General features: G+C 39.1%; 1 protein-coding gene across 3 annotated transcripts in view; it reads right to left on the bottom strand.

The window, feature by feature from the left end:
- Positions 1-5,274: 5,274 nt before the first annotated feature.
- Positions 5,275-22,992, bottom strand: part of VWC2L (von Willebrand factor C domain containing 2 like) — a 166,251-nt gene continuing 148,533 nt past the window's right edge. For all 3 annotated transcript variants that reach the window (XR_004027993.1, XM_003254037.4, XM_030803738.1), the window contains one exon: positions 5,275-8,564. Coding sequence is in view for 2 of the 3 variants with exons in the window: in XM_003254037.4 (XP_003254085.1) it covers positions 8,416-8,564 (149 nt within the window). In the remaining variant the exon portion in view is untranslated. The remainder of the gene's footprint in view (positions 8,565-22,992) is intronic.

Below are 22,992 nucleotides of genomic sequence, written 5' to 3'. Positions count from 1 at the left end.
TTAGGCCAACAGAGCAACTACTATTGACGGATGGCATTACTCAAATTTCTGCAGAGATACAAGGACAATTCCTGACAAAATGCAGTGTAGTGGGAACCTGAAGTGGGTAGAGGGGAGGGGGTTCCACTAATCAGTAAACTGACTGCAGAAAAGAAGGGTTGTCATCAAGATGCATGATTTCTTCACAATATAGAGGTGACCCATCTTCGCTTTTTTTGAAATTTTCTCAAAGCCCCCGTTTTTATGAGGCATATATTTACTGATTTGAATGGATTTTATCATTAGCAAAATAGAACAGTTACATGATCTGAGCTGTATCAGCAGAAACTCTGTCTTATAAACTGACAAAGGGCGTTGACCGCTTTCCTCATTCTTACCCTGATCTATTTCTCTTTTGAAACTCAGATAAAAAATCTCATTTCCCAGAAAGCTGCCTCACAGGCTCCCAGTGTACCTGTGCATGTCTAACATACAGCATTTGCCTCCCTCTCTGTTATTGTGGATTTGCCTTGTTGTGTGCCCCATCAGACTGTAAGCTTCTTGAGCACAGGGGAAAAAAATGAATCATTCAGTTCAACCACAGTCTAGTTTCCTAGGTGGAAAGTTGTTTATTGAATAAATGTTTTTACTAATATGACAGATAAGAGAAAAATATTTGATTGTAGGAATTGAATTAGCTACAACACAACATGAAGTCTCAGAAACTTAAGTGTCTATTAACATACTTTAAAACCTTGAATCTATTTTTTTTCTGAATTAAGTGCTTTATAGTATTTTTCTCAGAGTTCATGGTTTGTAACATGTGCGTGAAGAGCTTGCAGCAGATCTGTCTCATAACAGAACCTGGATGAACTTTTGTGCAATAATTGAAAATACTGAATATGGTGACTTCTGAAACAAACACTAAGTCACCAGAGAAGTATGCAGTTGAGGGGAACTGGAGGCTAACCTGCCTGTGTGGATACCTTTCCCTTGAGGTGGTGGCTACTGGAAGCCAGAGACAGACCTTTCAACAAGATTAAAGAGATGCTATTAATTGCTATCGATCATGGGTCAACAAATTAAATTGCATCTGCAACTGCATCTCTGAAAGGTCTAAATGAGAAATGCAGTTAATGGGTCTGGCTGACCCAATGTTGTGATTAATTAAAAAGGGAATGCAACCAAAAAAACAAAGGCAAAGAAATATATAATTGGAGAAGGGTGGACAACCTTCAAAATCTCAAGTTGAAAGCCTTTCCCAGGACCTAAGTTGTCATTTAACTCTATATATTCTGGGGAAAAAAAAGAAAAACAGAGAAGGCCACAGTGAACAGCTAAATAAGTATTTTTTTGAATTTCTGGAATTGTGGTGAGCAACAATATGAAAAAGAAAACATTTTTTATTCTGAAGGGGCAAGTGAGGGAAGAGGTGCTGGAAACTTATAAGCAGTTTGTGTCACAATATGCAGATAAATTGTTTCACTATCATGTGAGATTAACATTTGCCACATACCAATGAAAGAATTCGGTTATTCTTGCCATTCCAAATTTGACCTCCATTTCAAAAATACCTTGAAAAAAATATGACCAGAGGTAAACTTTGGCTATTCAAATTGCTTTTATTCAAACCAAGATACAAATAGTATTGGTAAATATTAACAGGGTGGGCTGCCCCAAAGACTACTTTATCTGAGGTTGACTCTGAATATCTAATATATTGCCAGTATCTTCAGCATAATGTCCTAAAATATCAGGACCACCCCTAGGTAAAGCATAAGTTGCATATTTTTGGTGGTGTTTTTATTAGCATCAATGTCTTAATCACCTGGGCTAGAAAATGTGACTGTTTTAATTCTTGAGCTCCTGTTTGATCCTCCATAAGGTCCTTTTGTTCCAGCTGGTCTGTTTGAGTCTTGCCACTCCCAGAACAGACCCTCATTCTTCTTCCTGGACTTTTGTGATGACCTCCCTCAGTGTCTCCACCTCTATCTCCCTGGGCCCCAAAGCATCCTTCACTCTATCAGATTTGTTTTTAAAATACAAATACGGCCATGTCACCCTGTTATTTGATGTCGATTAATCAATAGTATCAACAAAAACCAAGTTGGATTTTCTTGGCGTAATCTTCCAGGTCTTAACAATTGAGTTTCCTTCCCAGACACAATCTCCCACTGTATGCCCCCATCTCTAGCCTTACACTATAAGCATGCCTGACTGCTTCTCACACTCCAAATACTCTATTCATTTTTTGTTGCTCTATAATATCATTCTCTTAAATACCTGCCCAACTTCTATCTAACTGACAAGATCCAAATCCAATATCACCTTATCCATGAGGTCTCCTTTCTGATACTATAAATCTTAATAATGATAGCTTCTTGTGCTAAGCCTTATTCTAAACTATTTTATGGGTAGTATTCTGTTTAATACTTAACAACCCTCTGATATAAAAGCTGGTTCTGCCTCTTTCTAATCATGGAAGCCTGAGAAAACCAGAAAACCTTTCTGAACTTCAGTGTTGCAGTCTGCAAAATGGGATTATCAGTCCATAATTTCATGGTGGTTATGAGGATGGTTGATTAATGAATGCGAATTACTGTCTTGTGTGAAGTAACCAGTACAGTGTCTGACACTCAGAAGGGGCTCAATAAATGGTCTCTGAACTTTATATCCAAATATTTCTCCAACCCTGCCCACCTCACATAATTATTTAAGAGGTTTTAAAACTAAAACTTTATTCTAGAAATGTAGCTTTTTGAAAGTATCCCTACTCAAAACCAGGTTGTAATGTGAATAGTGGGATTATTGAAATTGGAGTTTGGGCTTCAAAGAGTTAGGAGTTCAAGATTTTAAAAATTAAGAAAGAAAGCCATCATATCATTACTACAACTGAAAATATTTGGAATGTAAAGCAAATTTTGAGTTTCTAAAATTAAGTCAAAGAAATTCATTCAACTCAATCTATTTAACTCTTATGAAAGATACTATGGTACTAGCTGTGTTTTGTTTCATCAAAAGAACAATATGCCTTCTAGGTGTACAAAGTTGATTAGGAAGAATCAAGTGTTCGTACTAGACAGTACAGTTTGAGGCTCACTGATAACGGTGTCGCCTCAATTTAAGGTATAAATCCCTTATGAATTTGATAAGGTACAGGTGAGATTGCTGGCTCAGAGATAGCATTTTGTCTTTCAAACTCATAAAAATACCTTTATTTAAAAGAGTAATATTCCCAACATAAAACCTAAAATAACAACAAACCCAGGACTCTGTCTCAGTTCATAGCTTTCTCCTCTATACTTTGAGGTGTCCTCTCCATGAGACTTGAATCTGAATTGAACTGTAAACAGTCCTGTAAAATGGACATACAGAGTAGAGAATTTCTCTCTATTTTGACATGCAAGAAAGTCTAATTTTGTTTTAAGAAAATGGTAGTGGAGTTGGGGTGTGTATGCTTGTGTGTGGGGATGCCATGGTGATGTTTTCTCAGTGGTTTCCCTTTTTTTCTTCCTCCAACAATGCAGAAGATGATGGCAATTCATAAAATACTGTCCAGTTTTGCTCTGCATTAAGCAATTTGTTTGTCTTAAGGAGAGGAAAAATAACAGTTTACTCTTACTCTCTAAGGAGAGCTTACAATACACATCAAAGGCACTGTCTTTTGCGTTCTGGTCATCAGCAACAATTCTCGCTCCAGGGCTCTTTGACCCATGGAGGTCAGTTGGTAGAAAGCCTCTTGCCCTGCTGTTTCCCTGCTCAGTCTAGAAAGAAGTTTAACATAGACCTTTAAGAAACACCAATGCTCAAAGAACAACAAACTAAGGACTCTGTCAGAATTCATAGCTGAACTTAGGAGGCAAAACAACCACATCCAATGTTATGGACTGTTTGAATCATGCAAACATCTCTTCTCTCTCATATTTTAGAAAATCTAAGAAGTTTTAATATGAATTAAATATTAAATGATACGAAGGATTTATTTTGTTAGGTTTAATAAAATAATGTATAACAATATGGTCTTGTAAGAAAATATCACTTGATGATTACTGCAAATTGTAGGGGTAAAATCATACGATGCTTGATATTTGCTTAAAATAACAAGAAGGATTGGGCATAGTGGCTCACACTTGTAATCCCAGCACATTGGGAGGCCACAGCAAGCAGATTTCTTGAGCCCAGGAGTTTGAGGCCAGCCTGGGCAACTTGGCGAAACCCTATCTCTACAAAAAAATTAGCCAGGCCTGATACATCTGTAATCCTAGCTACTTGAGAGGCTGAGGTGGGAGGATCATCTGAGCCAGGGAGGTCAAGGCTGCAGTGAGCTGTAATCACACCGCTGCACTCCAGCCTGTGTGACTGAGTGAGACCCTGTCTCAAAAAAAAAAAAAAAAAAAAAAAAAAAAAAAAAAAAGACTTAAGGGGGATAAAGAATAAATGAAGTATTATGTGGAGGGCATTATGTTAAGTGAAATAAGCCATACCAGAATGAAAACTACTGCATGATCTCACTGTTGTATGCAAGCTTATTAGATTCTTGATTTGTAATTTAGGAATAACATTACCTCTTTAAAAGGGGTTGCATGAGAATTAAGTGTGATGATATAAGTAAATTTCAAGTCATAGTCTCTGGCATATAAGTGTTAAATGAACTGTAGGTGTAGCATTGGTTATTTAATAAACATTTGTTGGATTGTTAAAACAATTCACAAAATCTCGATCACTGTTGAATCTGGGCAATGGGTAAATGGAGGTTCTTTATACGATTTTCTTTATATATCTTTGAAAACCTTTATAATAAAGAATTCCTGCTTTGCTATTTACTAGCCTGTGACTTTGGGCAAAGCATTTAGCTTCTTTATATTCCGGTTTTCTCAAGAACAAAGCAGAGATGACAAGAGTTCCTCTCTCATAGGTGTGCTGTATGGATTGAATACAATCCTGTGGGTGCAGAGCTTAGCACGGGGCCTGGCTCAGAGCCAGCACTCAATAATTATAGATTATCATTAGCATAGTATATGGATCTGGGGTCAGGAAAAGACTTTTCCTATCACTTACCCTCTCACTGCTGGCTTATTTGAGCCTCCTCTCGGATCCCCAAGTCAGCAATGCGTTGCGTTATGAAAAATGAAAATGTGTGCAGGCAAATGCAAAAGCTAATGCTTCATTCTAATTGAATACAGCTCTAATGACACATGTACTTTCAAATGATAGAAGTAACCGAGAATTAGTCATTAAATAATTAGGGTAGGGGGAAAGGAGAAATGTGGGAAGGAAAATATACCACAAACAATGTTTGCTGGTTAACACACTTTATATTTAACAAAATAATTTTTTAATAATATATTCTTTTACACATCAAATATTGTTGCTAGAATCCCCTTTTTACAGTTTAGTGTTTAGTTTTTTTTTTTTCTCACTAGTTTTCAGGCACGCCATTTTTCAAAGATTTTAGAAACTGAATTGTTTTTAATAGGCATCAGCTGACAAGATGTTGATCCCTTATTTTAACATAGCTGTCTTTAAAGCCGAGAACCAAAGGCGGAGGAGAAATAGGAGTACAGAGGTGACAGTGTGACTGCAAACAAAGACTTCACAAGAAACAAACAACAGATGAGACCAGAGCTCTGTTGTTCAGAGTCTGGAAAGAGTTTCTCAATGACCTCGGTAGAAGGAAGTTGTAAAATGTTTATCAGTTTATGAGAAATTGTCACAGTATAGGTTCATCTCTCCCTAAAGGGGGAAAAATGTCAGTGCTACAAAATCTTAAAGGAAACAGCTTGTAGTGAAACTTTAAGAAAAAGAAAATCCAACAACAACAAAACCAACAATAAAAATCCCTCTCTCTAGCTGGTTATCAGAGGCCACAGAACAGCCTGCTTTCTGCAAACTCTCTGAAGAGAGATCCTTAATGGATGTCCCATTCAATTCTAGTAAATTCTTGCTGTGACTGTCACTGTGCCAATACTTTGATGCAAAATTTCTGCACTTTAGCTTCCCAGTTGCACCCTCTTTCTGTTTTCTAAAAAAGGACATAGTAACTCCTTAATAATAGATAAGGTACTATGCTGCATGGCTCTATTAATGATATTTTCTGAGTTTCAAACCTTATTCCTGTCATTTATTATTATTATTTCTTTCCAAGAGTGTGGATTTTTGAAGTTGGCAACAGGCAACCTCAGGGCAAAGAAAGCTCTATAATACATCTCTGTCTAGACCCAAGCTGAAGTGTGCAATGCCTTTACTTTTGAGTGCAGACATAAATCATGCAGCATTGCTCATGGATGATTCGTGACTGTCTGTATGATGTATCCATGGTGGCAACTGAAAGGCACCAACCTTTCTGCAAATTGGTGTTCTAAGGGAAGGCGGCTTGATGCTCTTCCTCGGGATGGTGCCGGCATGGCTATTTGTATCATAACATAAGCACAGTGTGTGTAAGAATGTCAGGTCTGACTCGTCAGCACATTAATTTTGGAAATGACAACTCTTGATGACAGGAGATGCTTCCAGGGAGGAGAGGCTGACAATTTTAAATGAAAAACCAGTTGACAAGGCTCAAAAAATATGTTTCCTGAGGGTGGGCCTATAGCATTAGAAGCCTCACTCTCTATGGAGAAGGCTGACCCCTTGGGAATGCTGACTGTGTATGTCCCAAAGGGATCAGAAGCTCACAAAAGCCACAGGTGCTGCTAGAGCTTGCCTAGTGTGTCGCCTGCCAGAAACCACTCTATACTGATTATCCTAGACCACTGGTTCTCAACCAGGTGAAATTAGGCCCCTCACTCCCACTCCTCAGGGACATTAGGCAATGTCTGGAGACATTTGGTTGTCACCAGCCCCTGGGATGTTGCTACTGGCACCTAGTGGATAGAGGCCAGAGATGCTGCTAAACATCCTAAAAGCACACAGGACAGCCCCCACCAACAGATAATGATCTGACCCCAAATGTCTATCCTACTAAGATTGAGACGCCTTGCTCTAGAATATGGCACTCCACAGGAGCTATGGCAAAGCCCAGGTTGGGGGAGCAGGAAAAGAAAGAACATTGATAATAAAGACAACCTTAAAGTCTCTTCAAGGACCCTATCAGATCTGCGCCAGGGTTTTTAGGACAGGAGCATGGAATAAGCGACTAACTATGCCATGTGGTTTCAGAATTGTTAATTTTGCACTTGAATCGAGGTGGCATCAGATACCCTGTATATTTCGTTTTTTTCTGTTACTGTACTAGCAGCATTACCAGGGCAACCTGGAGACTCTTCAAAGGTTCACTTTAATTTTTCAGTATCTAATATATACATTTTAAAAAATGTTCAACAAACGGAATTGTATTGTGCAAGACTCACTCTACCCTAATCTTTAATTTAAATCAGCACTTGAGGTGGAAAGAGTGTCCTGAATCTGTGTTTCAGACGTAGGGCTGAGTGGTTGTTACTACAACATGGCAAACACAGTCCCGAACCACAAAAACTGCCAGTGTGTACTACCGACTTTTAGCCAAGAGATGTTCAGAAGGATTTGGATTCACAGTGGGGTTTCTCACCCTGGTTCTGGTATTTATATTGCCTGATGACAGTGAGTTTAGAGTGTGTTTAGTTACCAACCAAACTCAAATTTCACATCATGAAAAAGTCTGATGATTAATGCTACAATTTTAAAGATCTGTCTCTCTTTGGATTCTTTAGTTAAGCTCATGGTGTCCTTTACGTAATAGATTTTGATTGGCAGTTTCGAGGTTTTCCATATGAAATGTGTGGTTTGTAAGAATTAAATTGTGAGCCCCCACATAATGGACAAAGTACTCGTTCCCAACCCTGTCCAGGAATAGGTCCATCTATGTGCACACCCCTCTTTCCTTAGTCTGCAGGGCATGATTCGCCCTGGGGAACAATTGACTGGATGCTCTTGGCTTTCCCAGATCAGGGAAGATCTTTCCCCTAACATTCCTTTACCAAACTTTTTTTTGGCACAACTCAAAACTTTACTGTGCAGTCAAATCTAGCCCCTTAGACTCTAAAATTGAAAAAACAAATACTACAGGAGAACAATGCCATGTACGATGTACAGAAGAGTAAAAATGAAGTAAACCAGGGGACAGTGAGCTGGTAGGTCAGAGGCATCACCAGGGAAGGAGCCTGTGCAAGGCTATTTCTTTCTTTTTGTTCCAGAAATCCAGTCGTCAAGTCACCATCAAGCATTGGTAAATACAAAAGCGATTTAGATAGCTATATACTATATATATTTTATATAGCAAGAGAGAAAGAGAGAAATTTCCTCTTACTAAAATATTCACTTTTGTCAACCCTAGAAGGTTTTGCTGGTGACCCTGTTGTAGCTGGCAGGAGTTTGTTTGTTTTGTTTTGTGTTAAACATGTGCAGTGTTGAAGCCATAGCATCCTTTCCTAAGAAATCGTCATTGGTTGGAAGTTTGTCCTACACAGTCTGCTTGCCTTGGCATTCACGTTTTGAACACTGAGCAGGCTTCCACCAGTCCCCGTTGTGACAGTGACAGATGTTACATTCGTCCACTTTCACTTCAATGCCAGCTGGAATTATCGTAGTTCCTGCAAAGCAGTTTGGACCTGAAACACACAGATACATTGATTAGTTGATTAAATCTGCGAGGCTCCCTTTCTCCCCACCATCCAAACCCAAGCCCCAAAGCCATAAATAAGTCAGACTACTCTACTGACTTAGCATCAAGGAATTTTCTAGCCATCTCCTTGAAATTCAAACTTGCAACTCTGCTACCTTTTACACACAGCTCATATTTCCCGTGTATATCATGAACTTAAATAAAAAGGGACAATCTTCAAAAAAATCGTATTGTCTGCTTCCTGAGTACATGCAGTTTTCTAAATTTAGGTTCTGCGGGTTAAACTCTATTTGTTTTGTCCTCTGAGATGTAAAGGCTGCCAATGTATGCTCTGAAACACGACGGAGGGCTGACATGGTCTGCCTCAGATGGTGGCACCCGTGGCTTGTCCTTCTCTTTTCCTGTGTTGGGTATGAGACAGTAAACTCTCTTGTTCCCCAGTTTCAGTGCCTCCCCAGCCCAGTTCCTGGAATCCCCAGCTTGTTTCTTGATAACAATGAATAATTCATGACCAGATGATTTATTCATGTCCTGAACAAGCTTTGTTAGAGGTTCATTTGATTTTTATAAATGGACTTCCTTTAATCTGCTGGCTATCTCTTTTTTTTCTTTTTTTAAAAGAATGACCAAAAATGGTGGGCTTTTTGAAAGTCAGCAGGAATTTTATTTTACTTTTTGACATTCAAAAGCCGTACTGAAAATGTCCCCTGCTCATTATAGATGAATGTTTAAAAAATTCACCAATTTCAGGTTTTTAAAAATTTCTTGTCTGTCTTTCCCTCCTTTTTCTTACTTTCCCCTTATTTTCTTGCATTTTTTGACCTTCCCAACGTAGGAATATCAGTGTTCAGTGTTGGTTGTTATTACTATATTTCCCAAATTCAAATGGAAAAAAAATTGCTTCCCAAAGTGCAATGGATTATAGTAGGGTGGTATAAATTGTTATTTCTTTGAAGCAATTTGGTTTTAAGTCTCTGAGGTACACATTTGGGTAAAGAGAGAGAACGTTGAGTTGTGTCTACCAGTGATTTATTAACCCAACGTTATTGGCCACTCACCATAACCACTACAAAGTAACATGGCAATGCATATCAGTATCAGTGCCCTACTTTCACTTTCTTACCCTCTTGATAAGCAAGACTGTCTTTAGCATAAAATAAATGAAATCTGGGGCTATGTGTAGTTCCACTTCATATTTGGAGTCTTGCTTTTTATAAAATTATAATTAATCACAACATATACTTATCAACACAAAGCTATTCAATATGTTATGGTTTTAATTGCCCGTTGTTTCAGAGCTCCCTAGACCTCAATAGTGCATACACTTACCAGTGGTGGGGTTCCTATGCCTTTCTTCACTCTGTAAACACAAACACTTGGCATGTGCTCAAGCATGAAGAGCCATGCAGAGCAGGAGGGAAATAAGGGTCAGCTCTGACAAATAGCTAGCAAGCTGTCAGCCTTCACCCAGAAGGGTTCTTCTTGTTCATTTGTTGTTGTTGTTGTTGTTGTTTTTGAGATGGAGTCTCACTCTGTCACCTAGGCTGGAGTGCAGTGGTGCAATCTTGGCTCACTGCAACTTCTGCCTCCAGGACTCAAGCGATTCTCCTGCCTTAGCCTCCCAGGTAGCTGGGACTACAGGCATGGGCCATCACACCTGTCTAATTTTTTTGTATTTTTAGCAGAGATGAGGTTTCACCATGTTGAATTTCTGACCTCAGGTGATCCACCTGCCTTGGCCTACCAAAGTGCTGGGATTACAGGTGTGAGCCACCACGCCTGGCCTAGTTCTGATTCTATGATTCTAAGCCACTGGCCATCCTTACTGCTGATTATTTAAGGGCTGTAATATTAATTCCATAGGTCTTGGGATTTAAGTCATTGTTTGATAGATTGGACTGCCTTTGGGTCTACAGCTCCCTGGGAAAATTCAACACCAAACCATAAATTTGTTCTGGACCCAGAACTGAGGGAATCTTCAGAGAACTTGGCAGAGAGGTTTTTCCAGAATGTAGCTCATTCTCCTGGGGCCATTATTGACAGACCTCTCTCAGCCCAGCCAGTTCTAGGCCAAACAGGGCCTTGCCAGGGCCAACCTAGCTTTAATAATCATACCAGAGTGAACTACCACCTATTTGCCTGGAGTCAAACCGGAGGAGGCGGTGGTTCCTCTTGCCACCTGTCCCATTGTAACCAAGTCTTTTTACTCCAATTGTATCCTTTTAACTTTTCCAGATAGGAAAATAAAATTCTAAATAGTGGTTTTAAAAGAAGTCCATGAACCAGGCAAGATATTATCCAGTAAGAGTTTTCCCAGCTTCTTGAGAAGATTTGGATATTCGACAGTCAGAAGAATCTTAACTGTGCGAGCGTGTGTGTGTGTGTGTGTGTGTGTGTGTAGACACATGCTACTGGCTCACTGGAGGCTGGATAACATCAGTGGCAAAATAAGAGAAGCAGGCAGGGAGGAATCTTTGTGAAAAGAGAATTCTTACAAATTTCTATGCATATCCTGAAGGGATATTTTACTAGAGCTCTGGTTTTCATATCCACCCTTTTCTGCATATGCTGGTATCGTACTATGGTCAGTGTGTATTTGACTAACCTCTATACACCATTTCTTAAGAGTCATTTAGAATTTGCTGCATTCTCAGCTCAAGAAATATTAATGACTGTATATTGATTGACAGAATGCAAAGAAAGATCCTTTGCACTTGCCAGGCCTAACCAAAAGCACTTCTGTAAATTATATGGTAAGCTCTTACCTCTACCTGATGGCCAAAGGTATTTTACAGAATCAAAAATTCCTGTTTGATCTCATTAGCTTTAGTAGTACAGTGATTTTTTATTAGTACCCTTCTGAGAACCTTAGGTGTAATTACAGAAGTCTAAAGTTTGCTGTTAATAGTCTTATCTGCTTAAAAGTAATTTAGATAATTGTCAAGCAGAGTGGTTGGCACTGTTTAAAAATGATTCTGGTTTTAGCCCTTCTTCCTTAATAGTGGTGACAGTAAATGCAAATTTGCTTACAGCATATGTGAGCCCACCATGAGTTCTTTACATAGAAAGTCTATCCTTCTATCTACTGTCTACCTTGTATTTGGGGACTGATTTCTTTTTGTCTTGGTCAATGTAGGGGAATGCATTTCTTAGGAGAGTGAATTCAATGGCAAAGCAACATTTTAATGCAGAGGATTTGGAGAGACTCCAGAGGGGAGCAATGAAAATGATTCAACTGAAGCCTGGCAAATAGGACCTCTGAGAAAAGGTTAAGGGGATTGGAATTATTTAATCTAGAAAGAGAAGATGGAGGAATAACTCAATAACTCTCAAAGAATGAAGGCTTATTATGTAAAAAATGGTGACCAACTGTTCTCTCCTTCTGGGGCCTAGAATAAGAGGAAATGGAGACATATTGATTCTCAATGAATTGAACACACTTACACATCATATGAATTCTTCAGAGGACTGAGAACTGAATGTAGTAGTTGCCAATAATGTGGTGAGGTCTTCTCTTTTAGTGATCTTTAAGAATATAGGGGGTAGGCTGGTTGTGGTGGCTTACACCTGTAATCCCAGCACTTTAGGAGCCTGAGGCAGGAGGATCGCTTGAGCCCAGGAGTTTGAGACCAGCCTGGGAAACATAGTAAGACCTTGTCTCTACCAAAAACAGAAAGCCAGGAGTGGTGGTGTGCACCTGTTGTCCCAGATACTGGGGAGGCTGACTGGGGAGAATTGCTTGAGCCCAAGAGGTCGAGGCTGTAGTGAGCTGAGGTTGTGTCAGTGCACTCCAGCCTGGGCAATACAGGGAGCCCCTCAATCGAGAGAGAGGGAGAGAGAGAGAGAGAGAATGAATATGAATGAAAGAAAGAGAGAATATGAATGAAAGAATATGAATGAAAGAATGAAAGAGAGAATATCGGTCTTATCTGTCAGGTATGGTTTAAGTTGTCAGATCCTTGAAGACAGGAACTGAAGGTTTGTTATTTCTTATGGTCCAGGTCCACTACTGTGTCTGACAAATATTAGGAAAATATAAATTTGTTTAACTGAATGACATAATGTAAACTAGTTATATATTGGAAGTGAACCTATTTTCTGAACTTAGGAATCAGGCTTTATATATCAAGCCTAGTGTTAGTATTAAACATATAGGGGTATTTGATAATGAATGAAAACACATGGTGATAATTTCTTGAACATTTACTTCAGGCCAGGAATTTGTCTTGTTTAATTATTGCAACAAACCACATAAAAAGTGCGTGTTCTTATCTTCAGGACACTGAACCTCACAGATAAAAAGTAACTTGCCAGAAATCACACATCCAGGAAATGGCATCAACTGGATATGAATTCAAATCTCTGTGAAATAGAGGATGCTTCTAATTGCCCAGGAAAAGAGACAGGTAGCTAGGAGTGCATTACTGTATTCCTTTGCCCAGATCCTGAGCTTCTGATCAGAATTTAGAAGTCTAGTTGGTTTTTGTGTTTGCATACTAAGGCAAGAATTTGATGTGGCTAGAAACAAGTGAGATTGTTTTTCTATAGGTCTTTATCAGATTTACTGGTTTTATATTGTGTATTTATATAGTCTTCAGAAAACATAATTTCCTTTAAATCTAAAGGAAATTTCTCATGGAGAAGATGCTTGGGCAGTTAGACTTCACTTTTGGCAGCAGTGAAGTTATCACTGCTACTGGACGTAGACCAACCAAAAAGCAGAATGAAAGTGGCCCATAACTCAGGAGACCTGGCTCGAGTGGAGGTTCTATGACTTATCAACTCAAGTGCTCTGTAACCCCCACCCAACTGGGGGTCTATGTGGTCTAGTCTCAGGACTCATATTTTTGAAAATGTGATAAAATTGGAAATGGAATCTTTTACTGGGAGTTGGAGCTAGGAGCAAAGAGGAAAAGGTAGGAAAATTCACACATGAAAACATTTTCTTTTAAACAAAACATGTAAGTAATTTTCCTTGCCGGGCATGGCGGCTCACGCCTGTAATCCCAGCACTTTGGGAGGTCAAGGTGAGTGGATTGCTTGAGCTGGAGTTTGAGACCAGCCTGGGCAACATGGCAAAACTCCATCTCTATGAAAAATACAAAAAATTAGCTGGGCGTGGTGGTGCACCCCTGTAGTCCCAGTTACTTGGGAGGCTGAGGCAGAAGGATCTCTTGAGCCCAGGAAGTTGAGGCTACAGTGAATTAAGATCATGCCATGGCATTCCAGCTTGGGTGACAAAGTGAGACCCTATCTCAAATAATAATAATTTTCCATATTCTGTTCTTCTCTGAGTACATATTTTGCACATATATAAAATGAAAACTGGTTGGTAAACATTTTTGCACAGTAGGAATCATTCAAAAGAAATCTTACAAGGAGGAACAATATGAGAAACATATAACAGCAGAGTTGCTCTGGTGAGGTGGCTGTGGAGAGCCCAGGGCTCTATCCTTTCAGCCCCTTTTTATTCCATCTTCTCACCTCAACCTTCTCAAGATAGACCATAAAGCACCTTCCAGTGTATGTAGTGATCAGAGAAAAAGCATTTGAAGTGATCTTTTCCAGTTTCAATCATCCAGGATTCTACAAAACCAGCAGAAAATTGAAGGGTCTCTGTCATATTTGTGGTATTAAGAGCTGAGCAGTTTTTTTTTCCTGGTAAGCCCTGAAATTTCCCCATAAAAGGATGCATAAAAATTTGATGGAAAAGGAAGTTGATAGCCACCATGGTTACACCTCTTTCAGTCTGTGTTTACTTACGATGTTAAGCATTAAACATCACATGATTGCATTAAGGGGAGTAAACATATAACCTGAAATAAGTGCTCTAAAGGAGAGGATCACAGAGCTGTGGAAGGTTGTAGCAGAGAACCTGACCCAGACTACAGAAAGGCTGGATGTGTGTCGGGGTGCAGAGCAGGAGCCATTGAGTGGCTGTAGACGGCTAATGGGGTTGAAGTGATGAGTGAAGCGTAGCATGATGATGTCAGTGAAGTGGCCAGGAAAACAAGTTGGGACAGTTACATACTGGAGCTGGTGCCTCATATTGGCTTGCAAGAGCAAATAGTTAACTCTTCAGGAATCTTATAACGTCATTGACACTATTTTGATAGCTTGAAACTGGCCATGGTGGGTGTTTTTATGTCACCCAAATCAGAAAATGCTAAAATTAGGGTTTCTCCCTCTGGCCAGTTGTTAAATACTTTTGGACACATCCACTAGATTGGGGGCCTTGTTGGCCATGATAAAGCATTGGGAAGTCACTGAAGGATTTTATGTAGGAAGGTGTGTGTGTGTCTGTGTGTTACCATGAAATAGAGACATTGCTTTCATTAACTGCACCATGGTTGCTATATGATTGGTCCACAGAGCACTCATGGATGAAATAGACAGGAGCTGCCTTGATGGATGCAGGGCTGTTAAGATTGCAGACAAAGACTAGAGCCCTCACAGGCCCTAGAACTGTGTGATGGTAAGGAAAACACATTCCTTTCTCCTTTGCTTTGAGGCATGGGAAGTATCTGCTGAAATGCTGGAGTAATATCAAATTAGTGTCAGCAATTAGCACATTGGCTTGAATTAGTTTATGAGATTATCCTTTATAAAGAGTAAAGTCCAAAGGGAAAAGCACCTAGAAAATGTGCAGTTTGATCTGGGTGAGGGAGAAGAAAAGGGCTGGAGTGTGGAGGTGGCTTTTAGGAGGACAACACAGTTGAGGTCCCTTAGGAGACCAGGGTCACATGCAATAGGATTAAGATACCAGGCTGTTGGGAGAAGAGGAGGATCCTATCTATTAAGCAACAAAACCAACCCTGGATAATTTAAGCAGAAAATACACTTATTAAAGGAAGTTGTAGCCAAAGAATATTCAGAATAGCCGAGACAACCAAGCCTGGAGGCAACATAATCACCTGTTGTGAAAGGAACCCCATGGGAGGTAATCAAATCGTGGGAATGGGTCTTTCCTGTGCTCTTCTTGTGATAGTGAATAAGTCTTATGGGATCTCATGGTTTTATAAAAGGGAGTTCCCCTACACAGGCTCTCTTGCCTGCTGCCATGTAAAACGTGACTTTGCTCCTCTTTCACCTTCTGCCATGATTGTGAGGCCTCCCCAGCCATGTGGAACTGTGAATCCATTAAACCTCTTTCCTTTATACGTTACCTAGTCTTGGGTATGTCTTTATTAGCAGTGTGAGAACAGACTAATACATAATAATATAAATATTCATTCCAAACAAGACTTCTAGAAGCAGTAGTGATGCGGCAATGAATAAGAGTTTTTGCCTTCAGGGAGTTGACATTTAAATGGGGTAAATCAGGCAAAATGCACAAAAACAAATTAACAGGACCATTTCAAGTCATGGAGGAGATAAAAATGACACATAGTCAAGGTCCTAGATCCAGAGTGGGAAACTAATGTTTATAGAACATATTCACTATATTGCTAAAAAGTGGTTATCATGATCTCATTTCACAGGTGAGGAAAGTAAAGCTCAGAGAAATTAAGGGACTTATTAAAGGGCAGAGAACTAAACAATAAGAGAGCTTAAATTTCAGCCCTCACATTCCATTTCCCAGGTTGAATACCTGAGAGACTTTCTTTATGTGCTAATAGTTACTTCATAATCATATATTTTCCTATTCCTGACTCCCTAGTTTTCTCCTGTAGGAAGCTCATACAAAATCCAGACCTAGTTGATAACATGCAATTTGGTTAACACTTTGAAGATTCTTTCAAGAGCTTTTTATACATGGCCTTATTATCTCCTCATGAGTATTATTTTTTCTGTTTTACAGGCAAGACAATAAAACATAGAAATGTCAACGTGGCTTTCTCAAAGTCACACAGTTAATAAGTGCGTGGGGTGGGATACAGCACCATTTTTTTCTGTGCTCCATCCCAGAAATCCATCTTTCTGTGAGTTAGAAGTACTTTTCATTTCCTCCAAGTTTTGATAGCACCTGGGATGATGCTGCTGTGGCAGAGGTAAAAGGCTATGATGTTTTAATTCTCTCTCTCTCTCTCTGTGTGTGTGTGTGTGTGTGTGTGGATAAAGGGGTGAATGGATGATAGAGGAAAGTCCAGCTACAAAATCCCATGTGGGGCAGAGAAACAGCCTCTCGAGTAGCTCTATTCAACCTCTTCTCAAAACTGCAAAGAAAGATTTGCTCCTGTGAAGCACATATGGCCAGGAAGGCAATGTGGTTCTAGGGATTATCTTGGAAGGCAGCCAGGTTATTACAGCGATCTGATCTTTCAGTACTAGATACCCTGCTCTGTTGTTTGTTGACCCAGATCCTTTTTAAAGCTGAGACTCCTACTTCCCAAAGACTAGGAAAGCCAGGCTGGTCAGGACCACTTTATTGATCTTTTATGATTTTAAGTTAGTATGGTGTCCCTGAAAATCCTCCTTGGAAACAACTTCATATTGCCTAATGCTCCTCTTTTAAGTATAGCAATTTTTGACCTTGATTTGAAAATTTATTATTGACAGTGTCTTTTATAAATTGGTTGTAAATGATCTTTCTGCTGCATAAATGAGGCAGGTTCCTATTGTGTAAAGCCTTAAACATCCTATATTTATTTGGCAGAGCATCTAAATCATTCTTTCAGCAAATAGTACTCTGTGGTTGAATTGAGTTGGATTATGCCCTTTCTCTTCAGTGATTTTAATTCTCTGCTTGGTGCAATCTGATAGATGCTATTGTGCTATGAAAAATCGAGTAGGATTTCTGATCAGGTGTAGCCATTTTCATCTATTAAAATATTAGAAAAAATGTTTCTAAAAACCAGTCATTAGAGCTGATTGCAGTTAAAATTGTACTAAGTGCCTTAAACCTTCTAGTATCATGCTCTGATGGCCTTTTGGTGCCTGGGAAGAGAGTGGTGATGAGATTGCAATTGCTGGAGGGAGCTTCCAGACCAAAGAATAGAGGGCCTCTACCTGTTTTTACTCACTCATCCCTATGTTACTTCCAAACCCTTTTTATTAGACCTAAAAACAAAAAGCTTCCTTAGATTAAGGTGGCAAGATTCAGGAAATACTGTTTTCTCTAAGGCTGCCTTAAAGGTGCCTGTTAATCATTTTATTTGAAAATTCAATATTGCTGAACTCCCACACAAATTTCAGTCTGAGAGCTCTAGAGAGTTTTCTGGCCCTTAAGTATGTAAGATTTATAGCCTGGTGTTCCAATTAAGTAAAATGCAAGGGCTGGAGTGAAGAGAGGAAGGACGTGGTCAAGCTACACAATAGAAGTAAAGGCTGGCTGCTCTTTTTCTAATTTCAGGAAAGTTCGCAGGCTCTGAGAACCTGGCATAGTTCGGGTCCTATGTTTGCCAGCTGTAGCTCTCTAGTCTCACCTTCAGGAGGATGTTTGTGGTCAGAAAATGGTTTGATTTGCTGTGGTATAAAACATTTAATCTGCTTAGTTTTTGCTTTGAATGATGGAATAATCTGTCAGCCAAACTTCCCAAGCTGAAACAAGACTAACCCCACCTTGTTAGATCTTTTAATGATTTTCAAATCACTGTCCTGTTTCTTCTCAGCAATCCTAAAAGTAGGTTGTGTCATTACTGTAACACCCATTTTACAGCTGAGAACACTGTTGTTCAAAGAGATAGGAGTAAAGGGATAAAATTAGGACCTTGGAGCCAGACTGTCCATGTTTCAATTCTGCTCCTACCATTTACTGGCTGCATGAACCCAATGTCAGCAGTCAAAAAGTGGGAATAATAAGTGATAAGAGAACCTACTTTACAGTTTCCTTCCTTTTTGAAGGAACAAATGAATTCACATATGTAAAGCACTTAGAACAGTTCCTGTCACATAGTAGGGCACAAGAAAATGTTAAGCTGTTGCTATTTATGATTCTACTTATTGTTATTACCTTAGTTACAGTCTGCACTACTTTATAAAATCCAGGTCCTTTGATTTCTAATGTTTATTAAAAAAATTTCAAGACGTCAATGAAGAAATTAATCTTGTTCATGTCATGAATAGTTTTTGCAAAGTGAGAGGGCATATAGCAGTGAAATCTTTTCTATGTGGATTTTCTGTCTACAAGAAGCAGGACAAATGAAAACATCTGAATAGACAGCACATCATTAGGTAGGGTCAGGGGAGGTGCATTGGTCTGTTTCAGTTGTTGACTGAGGAGGGAGTAATTAGGAAAATGAAAATGGTTTGCTGTGATTGCTTATGGTAAGTGCTTTCATTGGTTGAAAATAAAGGGCTCAGATATGATGGGAGAAAGTCTAAGTTAAGGGATAACAAAGAGGTTGCAAGCTAAATAAAAGAGTAGGCAAAGATATTTATCTAAATATCTATCTTTCAATCTATTTATGTAGAGTGGTTTTTGCAGTTTTTTTTCTCAGTGCTTAACAAACTGAGAAAAAATATGAATGCCTGCCAGTCACAGAAATACTGAATCATAATTCAGTACCCTTCTCCATGGACTCTTCTGCAGTCATTAAGAAGAATGAAGTACAACTTCCAGCTGACTTGCAGGGATTTCCATGAGTTATTGTTGAATAAGAAAGTGATTATGCAGATAAGTGGGTATAATAGGATCCTATTTTAGTAAAACAAATGTAGACAAACTTTGGTGCATATTTGTATAGGATTATATGAGGATGGAGGGAAAATAAAGAAGCACGAATACTATGTTGGTAATACTGTCTTGCTAGGGAAAGGGGCTACTGATGAGGGAGGAGATGTATAGGATAAAGGGGCAGCAGAAAAAACAAATTAAAAACTGCACCAAAATAGGGCATCATGGCATATATTTGGTTCAGAGCATAAAAATAAAGAAATTCTGATATTGGCATGCATTTTTAAATCAATGCATACATTTAATGTTGTAGTGTTTCCTTTCTTTCCTTACAATCTATTATTAAAATGATAATGTATTTGGCAACCAGGCACATCTTAGAAGAGGAAATGTGCTGAAAGTCACAGGAAGGGGCAGGCCAAACAGAGCCTTCAATACTCCCTGTTTCTTTGACAATAAAGTTCTAGTGCTGTGCTGCCTATTCAGTAGCCACTACCATGCGTGGCTGTGGAGAATTTGAAATGTGGCCCATCTAACCTGAGATGTGCTGGAAATATAAAAAATATACATCAGTTTTTGCACCAGTACCATGCTGTTTTGGTTACTGTTGCCTTGTAGTATAGTTTAAAGTCCAGCAGTGTGATGCCTCCAGCTTTGTTCTTTTTGTTTAGGATTGTCTTCTCAATATGAGCTCTTTTATGATTCCATATGAATTTTAAAATAGTTTCTTCTAATTCTGTGAAGCATGTTAATGGTTGTTTAATGGGTATAGCGTTGAATCTATAGATTACTTTGGATAGTGTGGACATTTTCACAATATTAATTCTTCCTATCCATGGGCATGGAATGTTTTTTCATTTGTTTGTGTCCTCTCTGATTTCTCTGAGCAGTATTTTATAGTTCTCCTTGATGAGATCCTTCACTTCCCTTGTTAGCTGTATTTCTAGGTATTTTATTCTCTTTGTGGCAATTGTGAATGGGAGTTCATTCATGATTTGGCTCTCTGCTTGTCTGTTGTTGGTGTATAGGAATGCTTGTGACTTCTACACGTTGATTATAGTTGTTCATCAGCTTAAGCTTTTGGGCTGAGACAGTGGGGTTTTCTTAGATATAGGATCATGTCATCTGTGAACAAAGACAATTTGACTTCCTCTCTTGCTATTTGAGTATACTTTATTTCTTTCTCTTGCCAGAGTTCCCTGCCTAGAACTTCTAATACTATCTTAAATAGGAGTGGTGGGAAAGGGCATCCTTGTCTTGTACTGGTTTTCTAGGGGAGTGCTTCCAGGTTTTGCCCATTTAGTATAATATTGCCTGTGGGTTTGTCATAAATGGCTTTTATTATTTTGAGGTATGTTCCTTCAATACCTAGTTTATTGAGATTTTTAACATGAAGGGATATTAATAGAACAGAATAGAGAACTCAGAAATAAGACTTACATTTACAACCACTTGATCTTTTTTTTTTTTGAGATGGAGTCTCGCTCTGTTGCCTAGGCTGGAGTGCAGTGGCAGGATCTCGGCTCATTGCAAGCTCCACCTCCTGGGTTCATGCCATTCTCCTGCCTCAGCCTCCTGAGTAGCTGGGACTACAGGCGCCTGCCACCACACCTGGCTAATTTTTTGTATTTTTAGTAGAGATGGGGTTTCACGGTGTTAACCAGGATGGTCTTGATCTCCTGACCTCGTGATCCACCCGCCTCAGCCTCCCAAAGTGCTGGGATTACAGGCGTAAGCCACGGCGCCCGGCCTACAACCACCTGATCTTTTACAAACCTTACAAAAACAAGTAATGGGGAAAGGATTCCATATTTAATAAATGGTGCTGAAAGAATTGGCTAGCCATATGCAGAAAATTGAAACTGGACCCCTTCCTTACACCTATAGAAAAGTTAACTCAAGATGGATTAAAGACTTAAATGTAAAACCCCAAACCATAAAAATCCTAGAAGAAAATATAGGCAATACCATTCAGAATGCAGGCAAGGGAAAGATTTCACGACAAAATAATCAAAAGCAATTGCAACAAAAGCCAAAATTGACAAATGGGATCTAATTAAACTAAAGAGCTTCTGTACAGCAAAACTATCAACAGAGCAAACAGGCAACCTACAGAGTGGAAGAAAATTTTTGCAGTCTACTCATTGGACAAAGGTCTAATATCCAGAATCTTACAAGGAGCTTAAATTCACCAGAAAAAACAACCCCATTAAAAAGTGGGCAAAGGACATGAACAGGCACTTCTCAAAAGAAGATATGCATATGGCCAACAAACATATTAAAGAAAAGCTCAACATCACTGATAAAGAAAGGCAAGTCAAAACCACAATGAGATACCAACCATCTCATGCCAGTCAGAATGGCAATTATTAAAAAGTCAATTATTAAAAAGATGCTGGTGAGATAGGAACACTTTTACTTCTGTTGGTGGAAATGTAAATTAGTTTGACCACTGTGGAAGACGGTGTGCTGATTCCTCAAAGATCTAGAACTAGAAATACCATTTGGCCCAGAAACTACATTATTGGGTATATACCCAAATAATATAAATCATTCTGTTACAAAGATACATGTAAGCGTATGTTCATTACAGCACTATTCACGATAGCAGAGATAGGGAATCAACCTAAATGCCCATCAATGATAGATTGGATAAAGAAAATATGGTACATATACACCATGGAATACTCTGCAGCCATTAAATGGAATGCCATCATGTCTTTTGCAGGGACATGGATGGAGCTGGAAGCCATTATCCTCAACAAACTAACACAGGAACAGAAAACCAAACACTGCATGTTCCCACTTATAAGTGGGAGCTGAACAATGAGAACACACAGAGGGGAACAACACACACTGGGGCCTGTTGGGGGAGGGAGAGCATCAGAAAAATAGCTAATGAATGCTGGGCTTAATACCTAGGTGATAGGTTGATAGGTGCAGCAAATCATTATGGCATATGTTTTCCTGTAACAAACCTGCACATTCTGCCTGTACCTGTACCCCAGACCTTTAAAAATTAAAAAAAGAAAAACACATCAGATTTCAAAGACTTAGTGTGTCTTTGAACATAAGACAAAAAGAATGTAAAATAGCTCATTAATTTTTTATATCAATTACATGTTGAAAATGTTTTTGATATATTAAGTTTAGATATATACATAAAATTATATATATGAAAATTATATATCTAAAATTTATCTAATATATATATATATATAATTTTTTTTTGAGATAGGGTATTACTCTGGTTGCCCAGGTTGAAGTGCTGTGGTGTGATCTTGGCTTACTGCAGCCTTGATCTCCCAGGCTCAGGTGATCCTCCTAGTTCAGCCTCCTGAGTAGCTGGGACTATAGGCGTATGCCACCACGCTTGGCTAATTTTTTTGTATTTTTAGTAGAGACAAGATTTCACCATGTTGCTCAGGCAACATGAACTCCTGGATTCGAGCAATTGGCCCAGCTCAGCTTCCCAAAGTGCGGAAATTATAGGCATGAACTACCACGCCTGGCCAAATGTGTTCTTAAAATTAATTTCTTCTCTTTATTTTTACTTTTTTAAAAATGTGGCTACTAGACACAAAAAATCACATGTGTGGCTCACATAGTGTTTCTACTAAATAGCACCAGCCTAGAAGAATTATGGAAGGATGAGATGACAGGGGGCCAAGAGGAAACCAATTTTTGTACAATTTGGCAGGGAGGAATGCCAGGTGTGATGAACAAGGGCATCTCTTTATGATAGGAGTTTTCAAAGGGTGGGCGCTTGATCAACTGCATCCATATCAGTGGGGATATCTTTGAACGGCAAATTCTCCAGTCCCATCAGACACCTAATGAATCAGCAACACTGGGTGTG

The sequence above is a fragment of the Nomascus leucogenys genome, chromosome 22a, assembly GCF_006542625.1.
Source record: "Nomascus leucogenys isolate Asia chromosome 22a, Asia_NLE_v1, whole genome shotgun sequence".
Lineage (NCBI taxonomy): Eukaryota > Metazoa > Chordata > Mammalia > Primates > Hylobatidae > Nomascus > Nomascus leucogenys.
This window is presented reverse-complemented; position numbering and strand designations above follow the sequence as displayed.